Source organism: Amphiura filiformis, chromosome 16 (genome assembly GCF_039555335.1).
Source record: "Amphiura filiformis chromosome 16, Afil_fr2py, whole genome shotgun sequence".
Classification (NCBI taxonomy): Eukaryota; Metazoa; Echinodermata; class Ophiuroidea; order Amphilepidida; family Amphiuridae; genus Amphiura; species Amphiura filiformis.
Genome location: NC_092643.1, coordinates 19,273,554 through 19,291,497, shown reverse-complemented (window position 1 = coordinate 19,291,497; position 17,944 = coordinate 19,273,554). Strand labels below are relative to the sequence as shown.

At 37.9% G+C, this 17,944-nt stretch overlaps 1 protein-coding gene across 1 annotated transcript in view; it reads left to right on the top strand.

The window, feature by feature from the left end:
- The window catches only part of LOC140135696 (scavenger receptor cysteine-rich domain-containing group B protein-like), a 43,567-nt gene extending 25,905 nt beyond the window's left edge, over positions 1-17,662 (top strand). Inside the window, exons 2-10 of the mRNA XM_072157285.1 lie at positions 2,752-2,937; positions 5,319-5,468; positions 7,641-7,961; positions 8,949-9,305; positions 9,627-9,962; positions 10,835-11,011; positions 12,998-13,177; positions 14,045-14,419; positions 16,452-17,662. Of these exons, the coding sequence (XP_072013386.1) occupies positions 2,752-2,937; positions 5,319-5,468; positions 7,641-7,961; positions 8,949-9,305; positions 9,627-9,962; positions 10,835-11,011; positions 12,998-13,177; positions 14,045-14,419; positions 16,452-16,669 (2,300 nt within the window). The 3' untranslated portion in view covers positions 16,670-17,662. The remainder of the gene's footprint in view (positions 1-2,751; positions 2,938-5,318; positions 5,469-7,640; positions 7,962-8,948; positions 9,306-9,626; positions 9,963-10,834; positions 11,012-12,997; positions 13,178-14,044; positions 14,420-16,451) is intronic.
- Positions 17,663-17,944: the final 282 nt, after the last annotated feature.

Genomic DNA, 17,944 nt, shown 5'->3' with positions numbered 1-17,944 from the left:
CTATTATATGATGTTGCCAACCATTATTTCTTCTATCGTCCTCTCTTCCTTTTCCCTTCAACTTTTTCTTCTATGTATTACCTGGAGTGTTTAGTGCACTGCTACTTCCTCTGAGGATGTACCCAAGGCATGGTAACTTTCTTGTTACCAACTCTCCAAGTAGCTGTCTCTTCACATCAAGTTCCTCAAGGATGCTTCTATTTGTTCGTTTTCTCCTTCCAACTGATGTTTTATAGCATTCTTCTCCAGAACCACATTTCAACAGTAAGCACCCGGTTCTCATCTGCCGTAGTCACAGGCCAGCCCTGCAAGCCATAAAGGAGTACACTCCATACCAGTATCTTGATTAGTTCCATTTTCAATTCTGTTGCAACAATCTTAGAAATAATTGTTCGAACACTTTTAATGCCATAATACAAATGGTCCCCCTTCTACCCCCGTACAATGCCCAACATGCTCATCTTCACCATATCTTCTCCCAACATTGTTTGGTGGGGAAAGGGGAGGGGGCATGCTTAAGATGAACATTGAGGCAACACTATTATAATTCTTGGTTTCCAGTGACTCATATAGCGCGCGCACTATACTATATAAGAAGAACATGGAAATTACAGTGGGTGTTCGAACACATTTTTTCCGGAATTGAGGGTTTCGATCATTCAACAGATCCTGAAGTTCAATAATTCTTAATTCATTTGGCCATTCCAATCCCGGCATTGACGTCTGCTGTGCAATTTGCATTGGATGTTTTCATCGAGCCCAGATACTTGAAGTTGTTGACTTGTTCAACTTCTTCTCCATCTATCATCGTCTATTGTGATGTTGTATTTTTTTCCTTCTGCCTCTGCAACAAGACGTTTTGTTTTCTTCACATTGAGTTTGAGATTCATATCTTTGCCAGTTACATCTATCGCTGTTGCCAATCTTTCTATGTCCTCTACTGATGTTTCAAGGAGTGAAGTGTCGTCTACATATCGGAGGTTTGAGATTAGTATGCCATGCCTCCTACTTTGATGCCATAAGTATCCACATCAGCATCCCTGTTTCACACCTTTGGTCATGCTGAACTCTGCATCTGTATTTTACCATTCCACCTGATCTTTCCTCTCTGGTTTACATACAAGGATCATTGTATAACAGAAACACAAGATGTACTGGGAAGCACATTTCTTCCATTACAGCAAACATTTTAACGTGGCTGACTGAATCAAACGCCTTTGAATAATCAATGAACATGACGAAGATTTCGACATCTATTCCAAGTATTGTCTCCATCAATATCTAAAGGCATATCAACATGTCTCTGGTTCCTCGACTTTCCTGTAAGCAGCTTGTTCTTCTGGTAGTTCTTGCTCCAGTTTTGCTTTCAGGCGATGTATGATGATCATCAACTTTGCTGGTATGGCTGATGTGTGCGATGGTCCTGTAGTTGGAATATTGTTTGGGGTCCCCAGACTTGAATAGCATCACAAACTCTTGAATTTTCCCGTCTTCTGGCCACTCACAAATTGTCCAATGTCCATATACTTGTGTATAGTTGATGTAAAGCTTTTCGTCCATACCGTCCTGTGGGTTTTATTAGCTCGGCAGATACTCCGTCAAGACCTGGTTATTTCCCAGTCTTGAGTTTGCTTTAATGCTGAATGCTCTCAGATATGAGAGGTGGTATGTGGATCTACCTCTTCTCTGTTCATGATATCTTTCGATTCACTGAGTACTTTTCCTTCTCTATCTGTGATGCATGCTTGCTGCGTTGGGGTGGACTTGGCTTTTACTGATCTAATCTGTTCATACATTGACTTGGATTTTCCGGTTGCATCAAAGTATCTGATCTGCTTACATTATTCTTCAAACCATGTTGTCTTGTCCTTCTATCTTTGTTTGCGCAACCTGCTCTTTTTCTCAGCTAGATCAAGTACTTCTTAGAACATTTAGACGTAGTCTATTTTCCTCTTCAAGTAGCAGTTCTTACATTCCATGTTCCTATTTGGAAAACCTTTCCCATCTTCCCCATCAGATGACATGAGACCGATTGGTATGCTGCCGTCAAGCGCTATCCTGTCCGTAGAATTTGGGGTAACGACGTCATCATTAGCACTCCTTGCAGGCTCAGCAACCTCTTCCTCAGTAGCATCTCGGATGAGTGCCCTAAGAATCCCAACACCCATCTGTTTATAACACGTATTCTTTCTGATCTGCGACTCATAATGGGTATAAACGAATTTAAAAACCCGACTTTTCGAAAAGACTTTTCTTTCAGCATAAAAGTTTCCACACGCGACGTACATAGTCCAAAGTTTATTTTAAGATGTGAAGGCATTTTGGATTAGACACCTAGTGACCCTAGAAGGTCATACAGGGGTAAAAATTAAATATTTCTCAAATCTTGTTTCTAAATGATACACCAAATTATTCTTCTGATCACAAGGATCATTCAAATATGAATAGTTTGTGCTATCTACGACCTATCGTTAATACTGAGTAATATCATTGTGGTTCAAAGACCACGTTACGCGTCTACTAATCCACCATATCATTGCCATCTTTAATGCTCAAGAATTACTTTTTTTATACCTACAGAAGTATTTTCATGGTAAATAATGCTGATCTTAAGCTTATCTGTAATATTTTTAATGACTAGTTTTTGTCGACAATTAGTACATGCTTGCCGACAAGCAGGAAAATTGCTTTGTCGACATCAGCCTTGTCGATAACAGTCCTGATCTATTTTCTTCTCCTTTTAATGTCCAGAACCAGAGGAATATTCGCTTCGACTACGTGATGGTGATGCAGAATATGAGGGTCGACTGGAGATTTATTATCATAATCAATGGGGAACTATATGCGGCTTAGGATGGACCGACATTGAAGGCAACGTAGCTTGTAAACAACTCGGTTTCTATGGTGTATTCTCTATTCAAGATGCCAGACATTTTGGTAAGGGTAAATATTTTGACTGATTTTGCATGTTATAAAAGGCCATACTATATAAAGTAAAGTTGAGAATTGTATGCCATCGGAAACCTCTGGCTACATAAAATGTCTTTGTGTAAAACAATTCTTGCTGATTCATTTGCTTGGAGCCTATTATAATTATGTAATACACATTTAATCGTGCAAACAACCCAAACTCGGAAATCAAACTTGATCAAATCTTGCCCAAAACCATGATACCAATGTATTGCTCTTGTCATAAGGACTCAACAAAAGTATAGTTTGACCTATCTTCGATGTATATTTCTTGAGTAAAAGGGCATGTAGGGGGAAAGGTCAAATGTCAAAATTTGGACTCCACAGGGGTCAAAAATGAATAATTATTTTTGATCAAAATGGTCTCGTAATGTTCTGCTTGTAAAAACATTTAATAAGAAGAATAGTTTGCCATATCTCAGGTGGTTTGTTCCAAAATCCCATTGAGCCGTGTTGACCTTTACCTATACTATGGTGTTACCTATGTAACAAAACATCCAAAACAATGCAACCTTTATCGTATCGATTTCTTTTTGCAAAGGGAACAATTTGAGACCAGTTAGATTAAAATTGGACCATATTTCATTATTGTAAACGACGACAGTGGGCCCAATATTTATCCTTATTTGATCTTTTTGCCTATAACTCAAGATCGAACTATATGCCGGATACCGGTCCAACTATACTTTTTCTGAATCCATATGATGATAGCAATGCATTGATATGGTTGTTAACAAGATTTGACTAACTTTGAAATTTCACCCCTGCATAGCGGCCATTTTTGATTTATGCAAATTAGGCACTGTTCCACTCGGCCTGCCAAAATTGCTTGCCCCCTTCTCGGCCTGCCAACAAAAGCTTTGCCCCCCCGCCTTTCCACATTTTTTTTGGTTCCCAATTTGCAAACATTGTGATCTGCATATATCGTCGGCCGTATCACATACTGACGTATTCGACATTTTTAACATTTTTGAGAAAATTGATATATTAGTTTGTTATGTTCTAATCTATATATTCACCAAAAACCATGCCTCAAAGTGGCTTAATAAAGATATTAATTAATTTAATTATGTCGTATTTACAAAAACTTGAAATGTCCGCATCACATAACGTATTTGCCGATCACCTATACTGCGCAATCCCAGTATAACGTATCTGCAATTTCAAGAGTTTGCCGTTTCACATACTGACGTATTTGCGCAACTGTTTCACATACTGACGTATTTGCGCGACGTATTTGTCATGGCGAAATTGACATTAGTCCTTTTCACATAGTGACGTGTTATGCTCTGATAGTGATAAGTGAATTACATTGAAAATATGGTATATTTGCATTACTGTTAACCTGGTTTTAATCGACAATAATATTTTAATTAAGATTATGAGGCTATCGCTAGATTTTCAAGTTCGATTTTCTCGAAATGCGTGTTTTGCAAATACGTCATATGTGATACGGCCGACGATATGATGCGAGCGTAGCGAACAGGAAATGTTGCATATTTGAACGTTTTTGTAATGTTTTCTTGCGCCTGTATAAAGCGTGTTGTTTAAAAGGTGCCCAAAAATTGTTTTCCCCATTAAAAAATCTTTGCCCCCCCCCCCTTTTACCCTCAACAAGGGCTCATTATTATTGCACAGCCCCTTATCTCAGCGCGAGCAGACAATGTTGATTTCAATAACACATTAACAGAGAGTGAGAGAATCTTCAAGTTGTTAAAAGCTTATGGACACAACACACTTTCAAGTAGACGTACAAACATCTGAACGCTCTTTCTTCGTTTATTGAGAGGGGACTGAAAGTACAAGAAAAATCCAAAAGGTATTCATTAGGAAATGAATTTGGAGAAAACAGTCTGTTAATAAAATGCTATGCTGAGCCACCAGCCTGGGTGGCTCACGCTCCAGTAATTTCAGATGATCGAGCTCAGTAATACATCAAAGAATGTCTTCCAATTCATGAAAACAAATACGGTAGATAATCAGTTATCGGATTAAAAACTTAGAGGGAAGGTCTTGCTGCTCAGCGAGTGTTTGTAATTATCAGAAGGTTTTCTCCAAATTCATTCTCTAATTTTTATTGGTTTACTACACATTAGGAAATGAAATTGGAGAAAACCTTCTGTTAATAAAATGCTATGCTGAGCCACCAGCCTGGGTGGCTCACGCTCCAGTTATTTCAGATGATTGAGCTCAGATCTTCCAATTCATGAAAACAAATAGATAATCAGCTTATCGGATTAAAAGCTTAGAGGGAATGTCTTGCTGCTCAGCGAGTGTTTGTAATTATCAGAAGGTGTTCTCCAAATTCATTCTCTAATGAATACAAGTGCTCGTCTGTTTCTTATCAGGACCTGGACCCATTGTTTTGCTCAAAGATGTGGTGTGTGCATCAGACAACATATCAAGGCTAACGGATTGCAATAAATCTGAATGGTATGTGGATGACTGCGACCAAAATAAAGTGGTTGGTTTAAGGTGTTTGGTAAATCCTCCGCCAGGTAGGTATTGCTATTAATGATTTCCGATTTAATCTAGGTGAATCATTTCAATGTTCAGATACAATCATCCCATGATGCGTTTAATATGAGGCCTTGTTCGGAACTGCTTCCATTGATTAACACGTTAAAACTAGCGTCATGCTTTCATTGATTAGAACACAAAAGTGCAACTTTTGATTTCGTTTCTTCATTAGGTTTTAGATCATCGTTCCTTAAATTCAATTTCAACAAATAAAGTCTTAAATCAGAGCTAAAGAATACAGGTATTGGCTGCTTGCTTTAATTTTGACATATTAGTCTTTATTTAGGATATACAGGGGTGAACACAACTGGTATCTTAATTCTTTGGCTTACTGTATATAATGACCTATTGAGCTTACATTTTCATTAAAGGATATCTATCAACGCGGGCGACAGTTGATGCTCTCAGTTGTAGATGGCATACTTTCATGTTACCGTATAATTACACCCCGAGTTCTTTGAGGCCTAGAAATCATGCGCGTATATTGAGGGGGTGGACATGCTTTGTTTATTTGTATAAAATATCAACGATGCATGATGATGGAGATGATTTCATTTATTCCCCGGAAAGCACATTACAGGAACATACATCATTGTGGGTTTAAATATCGTTATAATGATGTTACATGTACACTAAAACAACAATTTACAATTAGAGTAGATCCGTTTTCTATCTATTGATCACAGGGAATCCTTCGTGGAGCTGTTTTCAACATATTTATTATCACACTCGCGTGAAAATTCAATAGCAGCTAGATCATATAGAACGGCGATGTCGACTCTGTAGTCAAACATTTGACTGCCAAGAGCAACCGCTGGTGGCGCATGGTATTGTGAAACGCGAGATGAGTTCAGAAGGAAACACATAAATCATTCATGCATCCATTAGCTGTATTTTTTATAATACTATTGTATTGGATGTCTCCTACCTGTTCTTGCTGTTCATTCCATTCATTTACGTTCCGGTATCGGAACAGCATTGGGATATGTCTATTTTCTTGCTATATAGTAATTTTAACAAAGATGGATGCACTATAATGTTTGCCTGAGAAAGCATTGTCCATAGGCGTAGATCCCGGGTGAATATTTTGCCAGGGGGATGGTCCATACAATCCCCCCCCCCCCCATGTTGAAGACTGTATATGGGTTTCTGACCAAATTAACCTCATATTTGGCCATTTTAGTCCCAAAGATTCGCGCGAATTTATTCCACTTTTGCACCATATTGCAACAGTTTAGCTTGAAAATGGCAAAGTGGCGCATTTGTACCATTAACTTATTCTGTCGACAAAATGTGCTGCATTCACTATACTTCAAGAATTTTTCCAACCCCCCCCCCCCCAATGTCAAAAAGAAATCTACGCCACTGGCATTGTCACTGCACAAGGGGTTTTATAATTATATGATATTATAGGTAACCATCCGGGGTAACCATATAGCCAGAGACGGCCCATGGTCCAGATGGTTCAATGAGTGCTAAATGAGTTTAATATTGTCATCGATTAGGGGAACTATTACATTATTTCTTGTAGCTTTACATTAAAGCCATATTATAACATTTCTGTAAAAATAGATTAATATTTATTTTCTATAAAATGTTAGCTTTTGCTGTCAAATATGTCCCCTTTTAATTTTGAGCCGAATGAGTGAAATAAAGCAAAGAAAACTGGAATTTACTACTAGCCTAATGCATGTTACTCCCGCGGTTATAATACGGTACGATCCTCTGATGTGTAGGGGTGTACGTGTATGAGTCCCGCACGCCGTGTACGTATTATGTTATGTGTTATAAACATCGCATACGTGTTCGACTAATATTTCCATCGTAATAATAAAACGCCGGTTCCAGCGTTTTATTCAAAATCTCGGATTTTGACAAAACTACAGCACCTAAAGTCTTGCTTTTTGCAACGTATCTTTGTTTACTAAAGTACATTACAATCTTGTAAAAACCAGAATTTAAAAATTTTTGAGGGCGTTCTCCCAGCAAATGTTATAATATGGCTTTAATAAAAGAGTATTGTTTCGTATAAAGCATTTTCATTGTAACATAACGATAACATAGTAACCTTGTAAGTTTGTGAAATCTTAAAAAACAGTTTGCTTTATTTATGCTGAACAAAATATTTTTCCTCATCTTTGCTACAATAGACCCTTTAGATGAAATACGACTTGTCGGCGGTAATTCCATAATGGAGGGCCGAATTGAGATCTATTATAACGGCAATTGGGGCACTGTTTGTGGAGATGGCTGGGACTTCCACGACGCCACTGTCGTTTGTCGACAGTTAAAGTTTGGACCTCCAAAAACTGATAAACGCTCTTTTGGAGCCGGTTCTGGACCAGTCTTGATCAGTTTCGCATCGTGCTTCGGGTACGAGGTTCGGTTATTGGAATGCCCAGTGCAGAGCTCAAATATGCCGGAATGTATGCATAACTATGATGTTGGTGTCATCTGTAATGAGCCAACAGGTAAGAGATACCAACTAATGCTGGTTTCATACTTTCTTGCCACTTGCCGCTTTGCCGCTCTGAAGATGATTTTACTTCACTGCGCAGTCGCACCAGAAACGCTAGCGGTGACCAGCGGCAAGCCGATATATCGATCACTCCGCCGCTTTGCCGCGGCGGCAGCACCTCTGGGAGTTGAATTCAAATCAACTCGGAGAGGTGCCGCTCTGACGTATCGAACAAAATTCAATTGTTGGAGCGGTGCTGAGCGGCAAGAGTGGCTTTCAGAGTCATGTCACTGCCGCTCAGCGGTGTGCCGCTCAGCGGTGTGCCGCTCAGCGGTGTGCCGCTCAGCGGTGTGCCGCTCAGCGGCGGTCTCAGCGGTGTGCCGCTCAGCGGTGTGCCGCTCAGCGGCAAGCGGCAGAAAGTATGAAACCATCATTAGACATGACACTAAATGTAGCCCTTCGTGCACCGTGATGTGGGTGTGAAAGCATGGATAATAAAATAAATGCAGTTAATTATATATATATCGAATGTATTCATTCATCGAAAGTATTTTAACCTAAATAGTATTATGCCAAGTACCTTTGTACGAAAAAATATAGACCTACTGCATTTTCACATAATTAAATGAAAATCAACATTATTTTGTTAAGATTTGTAAGTTCGGCACTTCGAATATTTGGCGTCTATTGTGTTCAAAGACAACTTCTATGATTGGTGTTGTGATCCACTGGCATCACGACCTTGGGATCTTGTGTAATGTCCATTGATTTCCATTATAGTATATTTAAAATGGTGTGAAATCCGAGAGAATTCTTAGTGCTTCAGATGAGAACATTAGTCCCATAATATGGAATCCAAGTTAAGGAAACAGTATATAAAAGACTCCATGCACAAGTTGAAGATATGTGTCATACTTGATTGCAATACTTGAATGAGTACTGCTCTCAGTTGTGATTTATATATAAATATATCGGGTTGGGTTTTTTTCTGTTATCTTAGACCCATTTCCACTAGCCCTTCATCAAGGCCCGGGACATCAACTCGACTATTCACCATATCAAGGTCGTGTCAGCATGTATTACCACGGCAGACAAGGAACAATCTGCTCTGACAAATGGGATATTCAGAACGCCAGAGTAGTTTGCCGACAGCTAGGCTATGGTCTTGCTCGCCATGCACAAGTTGCAAAAGAGAAGTACGGGGAAGGACGACACAGTGATCCAATTCATCTAAACGGGGTTCAGTGTAATGGCGACGAGCTGTATTTAGCGGCTTGCAGTCATGCCAAGTTTGGTGACAATACCTGTACACATACTATAGATGCTGGAGTAGAGTGTCATGATCCGATTGTTCCAGGTAATGAGCATTATTTTATACATTGTGATATATGTATGTTATCAAATTTTTCTATTAGATTCGTTGTACACTCCACACACCCATGTATACTCCACACACCCATTCCACGAAACAATAACCAAAAACAATAAACTTATAGAAATATCATGTTTTGCCAGATGCAAAATATTAAGGCTAGTTTTTCGTCACGGTGTGAAAAAAAAACAGAAAGAAAAAAGAAAAATTCGCTTTTAATATCACGTATAATACGATTTGTTACGTTTTGTTTTACTGAAATAACAATGAAGGCAATGAAGGAATAACTTGCATGTTCTTCCATAGAATACCAACTTCGCATCGCTAGAGGACGATCCCACTATAAAGGCCGTCTTGAAATCTACTTCCAAAGTCAATGGAGAACCATCTGCAGTAACCCTAGCTGGAGCATCACAGTCGCTAATGTCGCATGTCGTCAGATGAAAGTCGGCCCTGCCATTTCTGTTGAAGCAGACACCACTACCGTCGCTGCTACTTCGTTTATGAGCGGTATTAGCTGTATAGGGAGCGAGCGTAGACTAACAGAATGTGAGCATGATGATGAAGAGTTGACGGATTGTGGAACTGCGGGTGTGGTTACCTTGCAATGTCAACCCTATGGAATGCCTATGACTCAAAGAGGTACAAATTTAATATTAGTTAATGTAATATGTAAAAAAACACGTGGCGACATGATGTTGTAAATTTATTCCTATTCGCCTTTGTACACGTGGACGTGTTGTCTCATGGTTGTTCAATCTATTAAATATAATTTGATATCAGCACGACGAAACAGTCAGAAAATCAGTTTTTAGTTTGACATCCACGCCGCATCCAAATTATGTGCCTATTTTATTACAGCGCGCCTGAAAGAGGCCACATGTCACAGAGAAAATTGCCCAAAATTGACCATAACATTGTCTGACCGCTTTGAACGATTTTGGAGAACTTAGCGCAATCCGCGCTGACTTTACGCAATTGTACGCAGGGTGGAGCAATTTTGAGTACTTTTGCAAACCTTTGAACATATTTTAGCAACTTCAGACAATTTTGAATGTTAAGCAGTTTTGTGAAACTTTAAGTAACTTTATGACAGTTTGAGAAAATTTTAAGCATTTTTGTGACTTTGAATAACTTAAAGCGATTTTGAGTTTTAAGCAAGTTTGTGAAACTTTAAGTAACTTTATACTATTTTGACAATCTTTGACAACTTGATATGGGGCCTTGAAAGTAATGAGACAGTACTGTCATTTAGATATAGTACCTCTCCGCTCGAGTCTGCGTTCTTAGCTTCTTAGGTTAACACTTAGATGTTAGTGCCATGTAACGGAATACTATGTGCTTTCATAATTACCAAAAACATGTACCGGGCAGCTGTATGCATATCAGAACAGATGACTAATGGATTGACGTCAGATTATTATGAGTGCTCTGGATACTCTCAGCCTACGTTGTTAGCTTTAATCCCGGGCTTTAATATCAAAGAATAATACTCTTCTGATTTTGATTCCCAGAGAATTCCATGAGGTTAGTTGCTGGGTCCTTACCCTATGAAGGCCGGATAGAATGGTATTACAACAACACGTGGAGTACCATCTGCAGTAATCAATGGGACATAAAAGACGCCATGGTAGTATGTAGACAATTAGGGTTTGGAGTGGCATTGGAGGCGACTACTATATTCAACAAAGGTAAGAGAAATTTGATATTGCTATATGTAGTTGGTTCCCTAGGATGGAATACTGATGCTATAGGTTAAACGTGACATTGGAAGCAACTTTCGTGTTCAACAAAGTTTAGAGCAATCTCTGAAGGTAGAAGGGCATTGAGTAATTACGTAACCCATGGGATGAACACTACATTCTTCATCTTCTTCTTCACCTTCCTATATACATTCAGAACCTGAGAATTTTTGAGAATTGAAGAAGAGCTCAAGAACAATATGTTTGTGTATATTTGCCACCAGGTGGGCTCGAACCCCAAACCTAGTTTTGATAACTAACGCCGTCGACTGAGCAGTTACAGATTAGTAACTGCTGATTTGGACAACAAATATTTTACAATAACATTTTGATAACATTTTCAAAATATTGTTGTAGTGTGTTTTCATGTAAAACGGATTTTAAACGTTTTTATGCCCTTTAAATAACCCGACATTGAAGTGTTAATAAAACTTTTTGACCAAAACAAAACACATTTATAACATATTTGTAACGCACTTTTTAAAGCATTCTTGTATAGCCTGGTTATGTAACAAAACACGTGACTACTCGAATATGGTAAATGTTCGTGCATCATTCTGAATTGGCAATGACCGAGTGCCAAATGATTTCATAACGCACCCTCCAGCCAATTCTGAAAAGCCTAAATTTATGTAAATATTATACCGTTTCCAATGCACAAATCAAACGCTCGTAGACACAAATTACTTGGAGCTATTATTACTTAATAAGCCAATCAAACGATCATCAATAATGTTCTGCTTCTGGTGTATCAGTCTGGTATATTCCCAGCTGCCAATGCTCAGAATAACCTTGTTCAGACGGTCAATGATCCAAATGATGATCCTCCAGTATCAAGTAGAAAAATACTTACGTTGAATCTAATGATGATGAGACTCGCCTACTCTCATTAGAGGAGAACTTATATAATTTTCTCTCAGAGATATCGTAAGATATACATATCATGCATATTAAAGTTAACATTTTCAACAGAGGATTAGTCAGAATAGGTGGGATTTAAAGCCTTAATGTACGATTTCTATCAAATTTTAATTTTTTATTCTACATTCAAAATGTTGAAATAATATTAGTAATAACTGCCGGGAAGGGTTACTGTCCATTTTAAGTTGAAATAACAAGGTAAAGTGAAAGAAACCCCACTGGTTATTTTGGCCATTTGACATGCAGTTCTATGGGAAGACTATTATCATAATAAGACAACAAATTTGGCCGATTCCATTTAGGTGCAAGTTGGGACATGTGTAAACATTAAAAATATGCAAAAAAAATCAGGTTTGAAAAAAATTAACCAATTTCATATTATAAGATCGTACATTATGGCTTACAATATTACACATGGCAGCACAGTATGTGATGCTGCCGATTGGTATCACCTGTTGCACAAAATCCACCCATTGTGGGTTAAATACCACTAATTAGAGCTGGGCAGAAGAGGGACTATTTTCTTGTATGGCATCTGAAAATGGTGCTTCAAATACCAAGCTATATAGCCAAAAATTTGCAAATTTCAGTAACAAGCAGAAATGTCATGTTTTCTATGATTATTTTACAGTTTTAATTAAAAGTTCTCCCAAATTCATCCGCTGGACATCGATTTTCCCATCCTATCATTGCCTATCGGGTTGTTCCTCTCAGGTCCCAAAAAAGGAGGACGCACTGTTAATGTGTGATCGTTACATTCCGGTTTGAAACAAGAAAAGTCTTAGGTCATCATAATTATGATGAAATTTTGGTAATTTGAGGAATCAACCTTCTACTTTTAATTGATCAAAATGTATGAATGTATGAGAAAATCATACATGAAATTGCCTATTTGTCATTCAAAAAGCATGTGATGGGATTGGACCGTCCTCCTTTAATGTGATTACCTTACAGTTTTACTTTAATATACTATTAAACCAGGGAAGTACTTTGCTCGATTATATATTTTATTAGGTAGATATGCCCCAAAGCTTGTAGACAACATGGCGTGCATTGGTGATGAAGAGGCTCTTAGTTCCTGTCAACATGGCAAGTGGGGCGAGTGTAACAAATATACGTTCTTCGGCGATGCGGGTGTAATATGCAATACATTTGGACATGACGGGTATTTTGAGAAATCTTCACAAAGCTTAGGTAGGATGATTGCAAACATTTTACAAAAAGACCAATGATTGTTTTCAATGTTATGACACAATATATAGAAAACATTAAAGCAATATTATAACATTATCATACAAAATAGATTAGCATTTCTTTGACATAAAATGTTAGTTTTTACTGTCAGATATATCCCCTTTTATTTTTGAGCCGAACAAATACGTCATAGCAAAGAAAATTGGAATTTACTACCAGCGCGTATGTCGCCAATACGTACCACTCCTTCGGTCATGTTATGGTACGACCCTTTGTTGTGTAGATCACCGTCCGCACTGCGTGTTATGAACATCGTGTATGCGTTCGACTAATAATTCCATCGTAATAATAAGACGCCGGTTCCGGCGCTTTATTCCAAATATCGGATTTTGACAAAACTACAGCACCTAGAGTCTTGATTTTTGCAGGGTATATTGGTTTAATAAAGTACAATATAATTGTGTAAAAAAATGAATTTTAAAAAATCAGTGAGGGCGTCCTCAACAGCAAATGTTATAATATGGCTTTAATAACGAACAAAAGAATAACTTATTTTCAATTAATTTTGGAGAAAGTTACATTTGTCTTCGATAAAATTATTGTACTGTATAGCCTCTGAAGTACTTGTAGTGGTTAGTGCGTTTTATTCCGTAAAGTATGTTTTGGTTTTACGTCACTTAAAAATGGCATTATAGTGACGTCACGTACCATGTCCATGTACGAAGAAGTAATCCTGCCCAGTATTTGAACATGCTGTAAGGTTTAACGAAAAATGTCATCCTTCAGATGGTAAAGGATAAATGTCAATAACCCGTAATAAAAAAAATTGAATGCTTATGTTACTATTTGAAATATCTTACACAACAGAAGCGCCTTATCCACTGCGGCTTTTCGGAGGCAACACCTCTCATGAAGGCCGACTAGAAATACTTGTAGATAATACCTGGGGAACAATTGCCGAAAAGAGTCTGCATAACTGGAACCTAACAGCTGCACATGTAGCCTGTAATCAGCTCGGTTATGATAAAGCTATCAAAAGTAAATATACCAGTTCCACACCTGGGGACGCTTTCACGAACACTGGTCCTGTACACCTTACAGATGTGGAATGTTTGGGGAATGAAGGGACGATTTCTGTGTGTAGTCATTCACAATGGGACAAAAATGATCTCATGCAGCACAGTCAAGATGTATATATTGTCTGCAACAACATAAACAAGATAACCTCTGTAATAGTCACAGGTAAGAACCAATGGTGTGGGCGGAGTGGCGAACTGCACCTCGGAAAAAAGTACTATCAGGCGAAATTTGGGCGGAAAGAATGACAATTAGTTCCGTCGGCCCTTTTCGCCAGCCCATTCGGGGCTGGTACCTGTTTCAGGTTTGGGGTCAGTTTACTCAAGAGATTATATTTTAGTGGTATTGGAATGATTTTTTTATTTTACTTTTTGTGGTTAAATTTTTTAAAAATATTTTAATTCGATTTGTTAGGAAAAGTAAGTATGTTTTGCCGTTTCAACGAACGAAAACGAGTGAGTATTACCAAAGTTATGTTTGAACTAATTAATTATGACTTTAAAAGTTTAAAGGCCTAAATGTAACAATAATAGTTAATATATATAGCATCATATGGTCAGCAGAAGAAAATCTGACATCACCTATGATGTCATATCAGTGTCCTTGACCGGGGTCCTTACTCCTTGACCACTGAACAGCGTGATATCATGTTGATAACAGATCTATAGAATCAAAATCTTCATCATATCCCCGGATCATATCACAGATTCTCAACAATCTGTGATCATATGGACCATATTGATGTGAAAGTAGTTATCTATCATATCCTGTGTCGTTTTATGGATAAAAATGACTCAAAATGTTATTGATGAAATGGTTGCTATCATAAACATCAGTTTTGTCTTTTCAACGGGAAAAATCCGATGCAAAATAAAGTTTTTAGGGCCTAGCTATAATATGGGCATAATTTATGCATATAGTATTGAACAATGTACCCCATTTGACATGCACTTATAGATAAATAAATTGTCTTACTTTATTAATTTAATAACTTCTTTATTATAAATAAAATGACACATAACTATTTGATTCATAAAATTACATTCAACAAAATGATTGAAGAGAAAACACACAAGGCACTAGGCAGACTGTTATAGAATGGAGTATGTAAGATGCCATGTCCATAGCTCTGCAGGAGTTTCCGACTAGCAATCAACATGATCAGCACATTCAGAAAAACACAGTTTAAGAGTGAAGATTGTAGTGAGTAACCAGTCCTTTATAAATGTGCTGGCCACTATCTATTATAATATAGTAGGCTTAAACTATACATTGCGAATTAATTAAGTTATTTTAAAATAAAATGTACATGTAAGTTAACTCAAACCGGCAGTGTATATATCGAAAGCAGTGAAATCGGACATTCCTAAGCGAAGATATTGAGTTCGTAAGTTCTGGTATTACAAAATTGGAAATTGAGATATCGTGGGTAAAAAGCTGAAAAGACAAAAAAAACCAACGACAACAACAACAACAACAACAACAAAACAAACAGACCAGAACAATTTGGTACATGTAATGAATTAAAAGACTTGACATGAGATTAGGAATTAATGTTTTCTGCTGTTTCAGTGTGCATGTTCTCATCGTTGATGGTTTGGTGGACTGTCATGTAGATGTAAGCGTGATCCTAAAATGCCTTTCACATTGACCAAAACTAATTACAAGACCTCTTCTACATTGAGGCTGGCTTTCCTTTTAAAGGGAATTTTATTAGATACTTTTTCCTCTCAACCAGGACATAATTCTTCTCGTCCCCTCGGAACGTCTATATTTTGATTAAGTGCCTGTGGTTAAGCTTTTTGAAATATTAGGGAAAACAAAGTATACGTAAAGCGCAGTGTCTAGATAATTGTAATAACGTTATTGTCCAGGAATGACCAGAAATCCGACTTTAATATGGACACACAAAGAAACGCCTTTGTTTCCTGGACTTCGTTGTTCTTGTTGTGATAGCAGCTACCTATTTAAATATATCTAGACCATTATATTCATTGTCGAGTCTTCCGTTTTGTATTGATTCTGAATATTAAACACTCTAAAAAACTATTGGAAGCCAGCTAATTTTGAAGTATACTTGTTTACTAGCATCAGCAATACATTTGCTCTACCAAGGTTTTCCGATTTATCACAAAAATGAGTTATAATGATTTGATATTACTAACTGTCTTTTCTTTTCTCATTCTTTTTGATATAGTTCCTTCAACACCAATTTCACGTTCAACAATCAGAAAACAAACAGAGTCAACGAAGTCAGCAGAAAATCACACACTTTCTATAGGGATTATTATTTTAATTGTAGTTGTAATATTGGCAGCTATTGGGATAGTTATTGGTCTAGTAATATACAGTAGGAAACGTATCAAGCAACGTTTTCCGAACCTCTACCCCGGACACGGAGCTGTTAGGTTATAATACTATATAATAATATTCATCATGCAGGGTCACAGAGCCCAGGTTGGTATGGCATTGGAAGTGAAATCGTGGTGTGTCCGGTATATTAAAAAAAATATTATGTTGCGGTGCTACACCTTAACCAATCATAGGTACAACTCGCAACTTATAACTGGAAACATACTTGTACACTCCGATTCATTTGGGATGTTGAGACAAATGCTGTTAAATAAGGTCCACTTGAGAGTACTTATATTAATGCGAATCCCGTAGATGCAGTGGGATTCTTCGCTAGGAGCCATGCACGGCAACAAGGACAGCAGTAGCGAGGTGCATTGATGACCCTATGCGACATCTTATGTGAGGGAGCCCCGCGGGATATAGCATCGTAAAACTGCAGCGCATGGACAATCAGGCGCATGGAGTCAATGGCACAATGGCATAAAATATATGACCTAGCTGCTACTATGAAATGAGTGTAAAGTTGGTAGTTTCGAGACATCCTGGTTGCTGAATTAAAGTTCTTTGTTTGCCGCGCACCTGTTCAAGCCAGAAGTATGTCTTTCGTGAATTGTCCATTCTGCCAATTCACAAATGACATACAGTCTAGGCATACTATTGGCTTGAACAGGTGCATGTGAAACAATGAACACCAATGCAGCAGCCAGGACCGGGAGCCAGGACGACTAGAAACTAACAACTTTACGCTTATTTCGTGGTAGCAGGACACATGATATTATAGGATGTGCTATGGCAGCGCTTCCTAACTTTTTGGTGAACGCCATCCCATTTCTTGAAAGTCAGACCAATCCTGACGCCATGTCACACGTTCAAATTTAAAGGTCCACAATCGTTGGCCAGTCCAACTTTAAGAAAGTCAGGAATGTCTGTGGTAAAGTTGTAGCAATATACCTACCACATAGTAAGAAATCTCAAACTCAGATAATATCCCATCATGCATGCATTAGGACTTTACACATAATTCTGCATAAATATAAGTTTACACCACCTACTCTCGAAGGTCACCTCAGAATCAATTTGCATTATGGGATATGGTGCAATAAAAGCCGTGTCTTGTGGGTGAATGTCACTAATCTCTCCTCATAAAAATAATGTTACTGGATTAAATGGACTTAAACATGCTACATTTCCAGATGTGATGGTTCCTCTTTAAGGTGTTGTAACCTCAAGCGAGCTCCCAATTCCAAATGATTCGCTGCCTGAAATCTCAATAGCATCCTTGAAACAAGTTCATCTGGATTATTGTGAAAATGATTTTGAAGGTTCAGTATATCA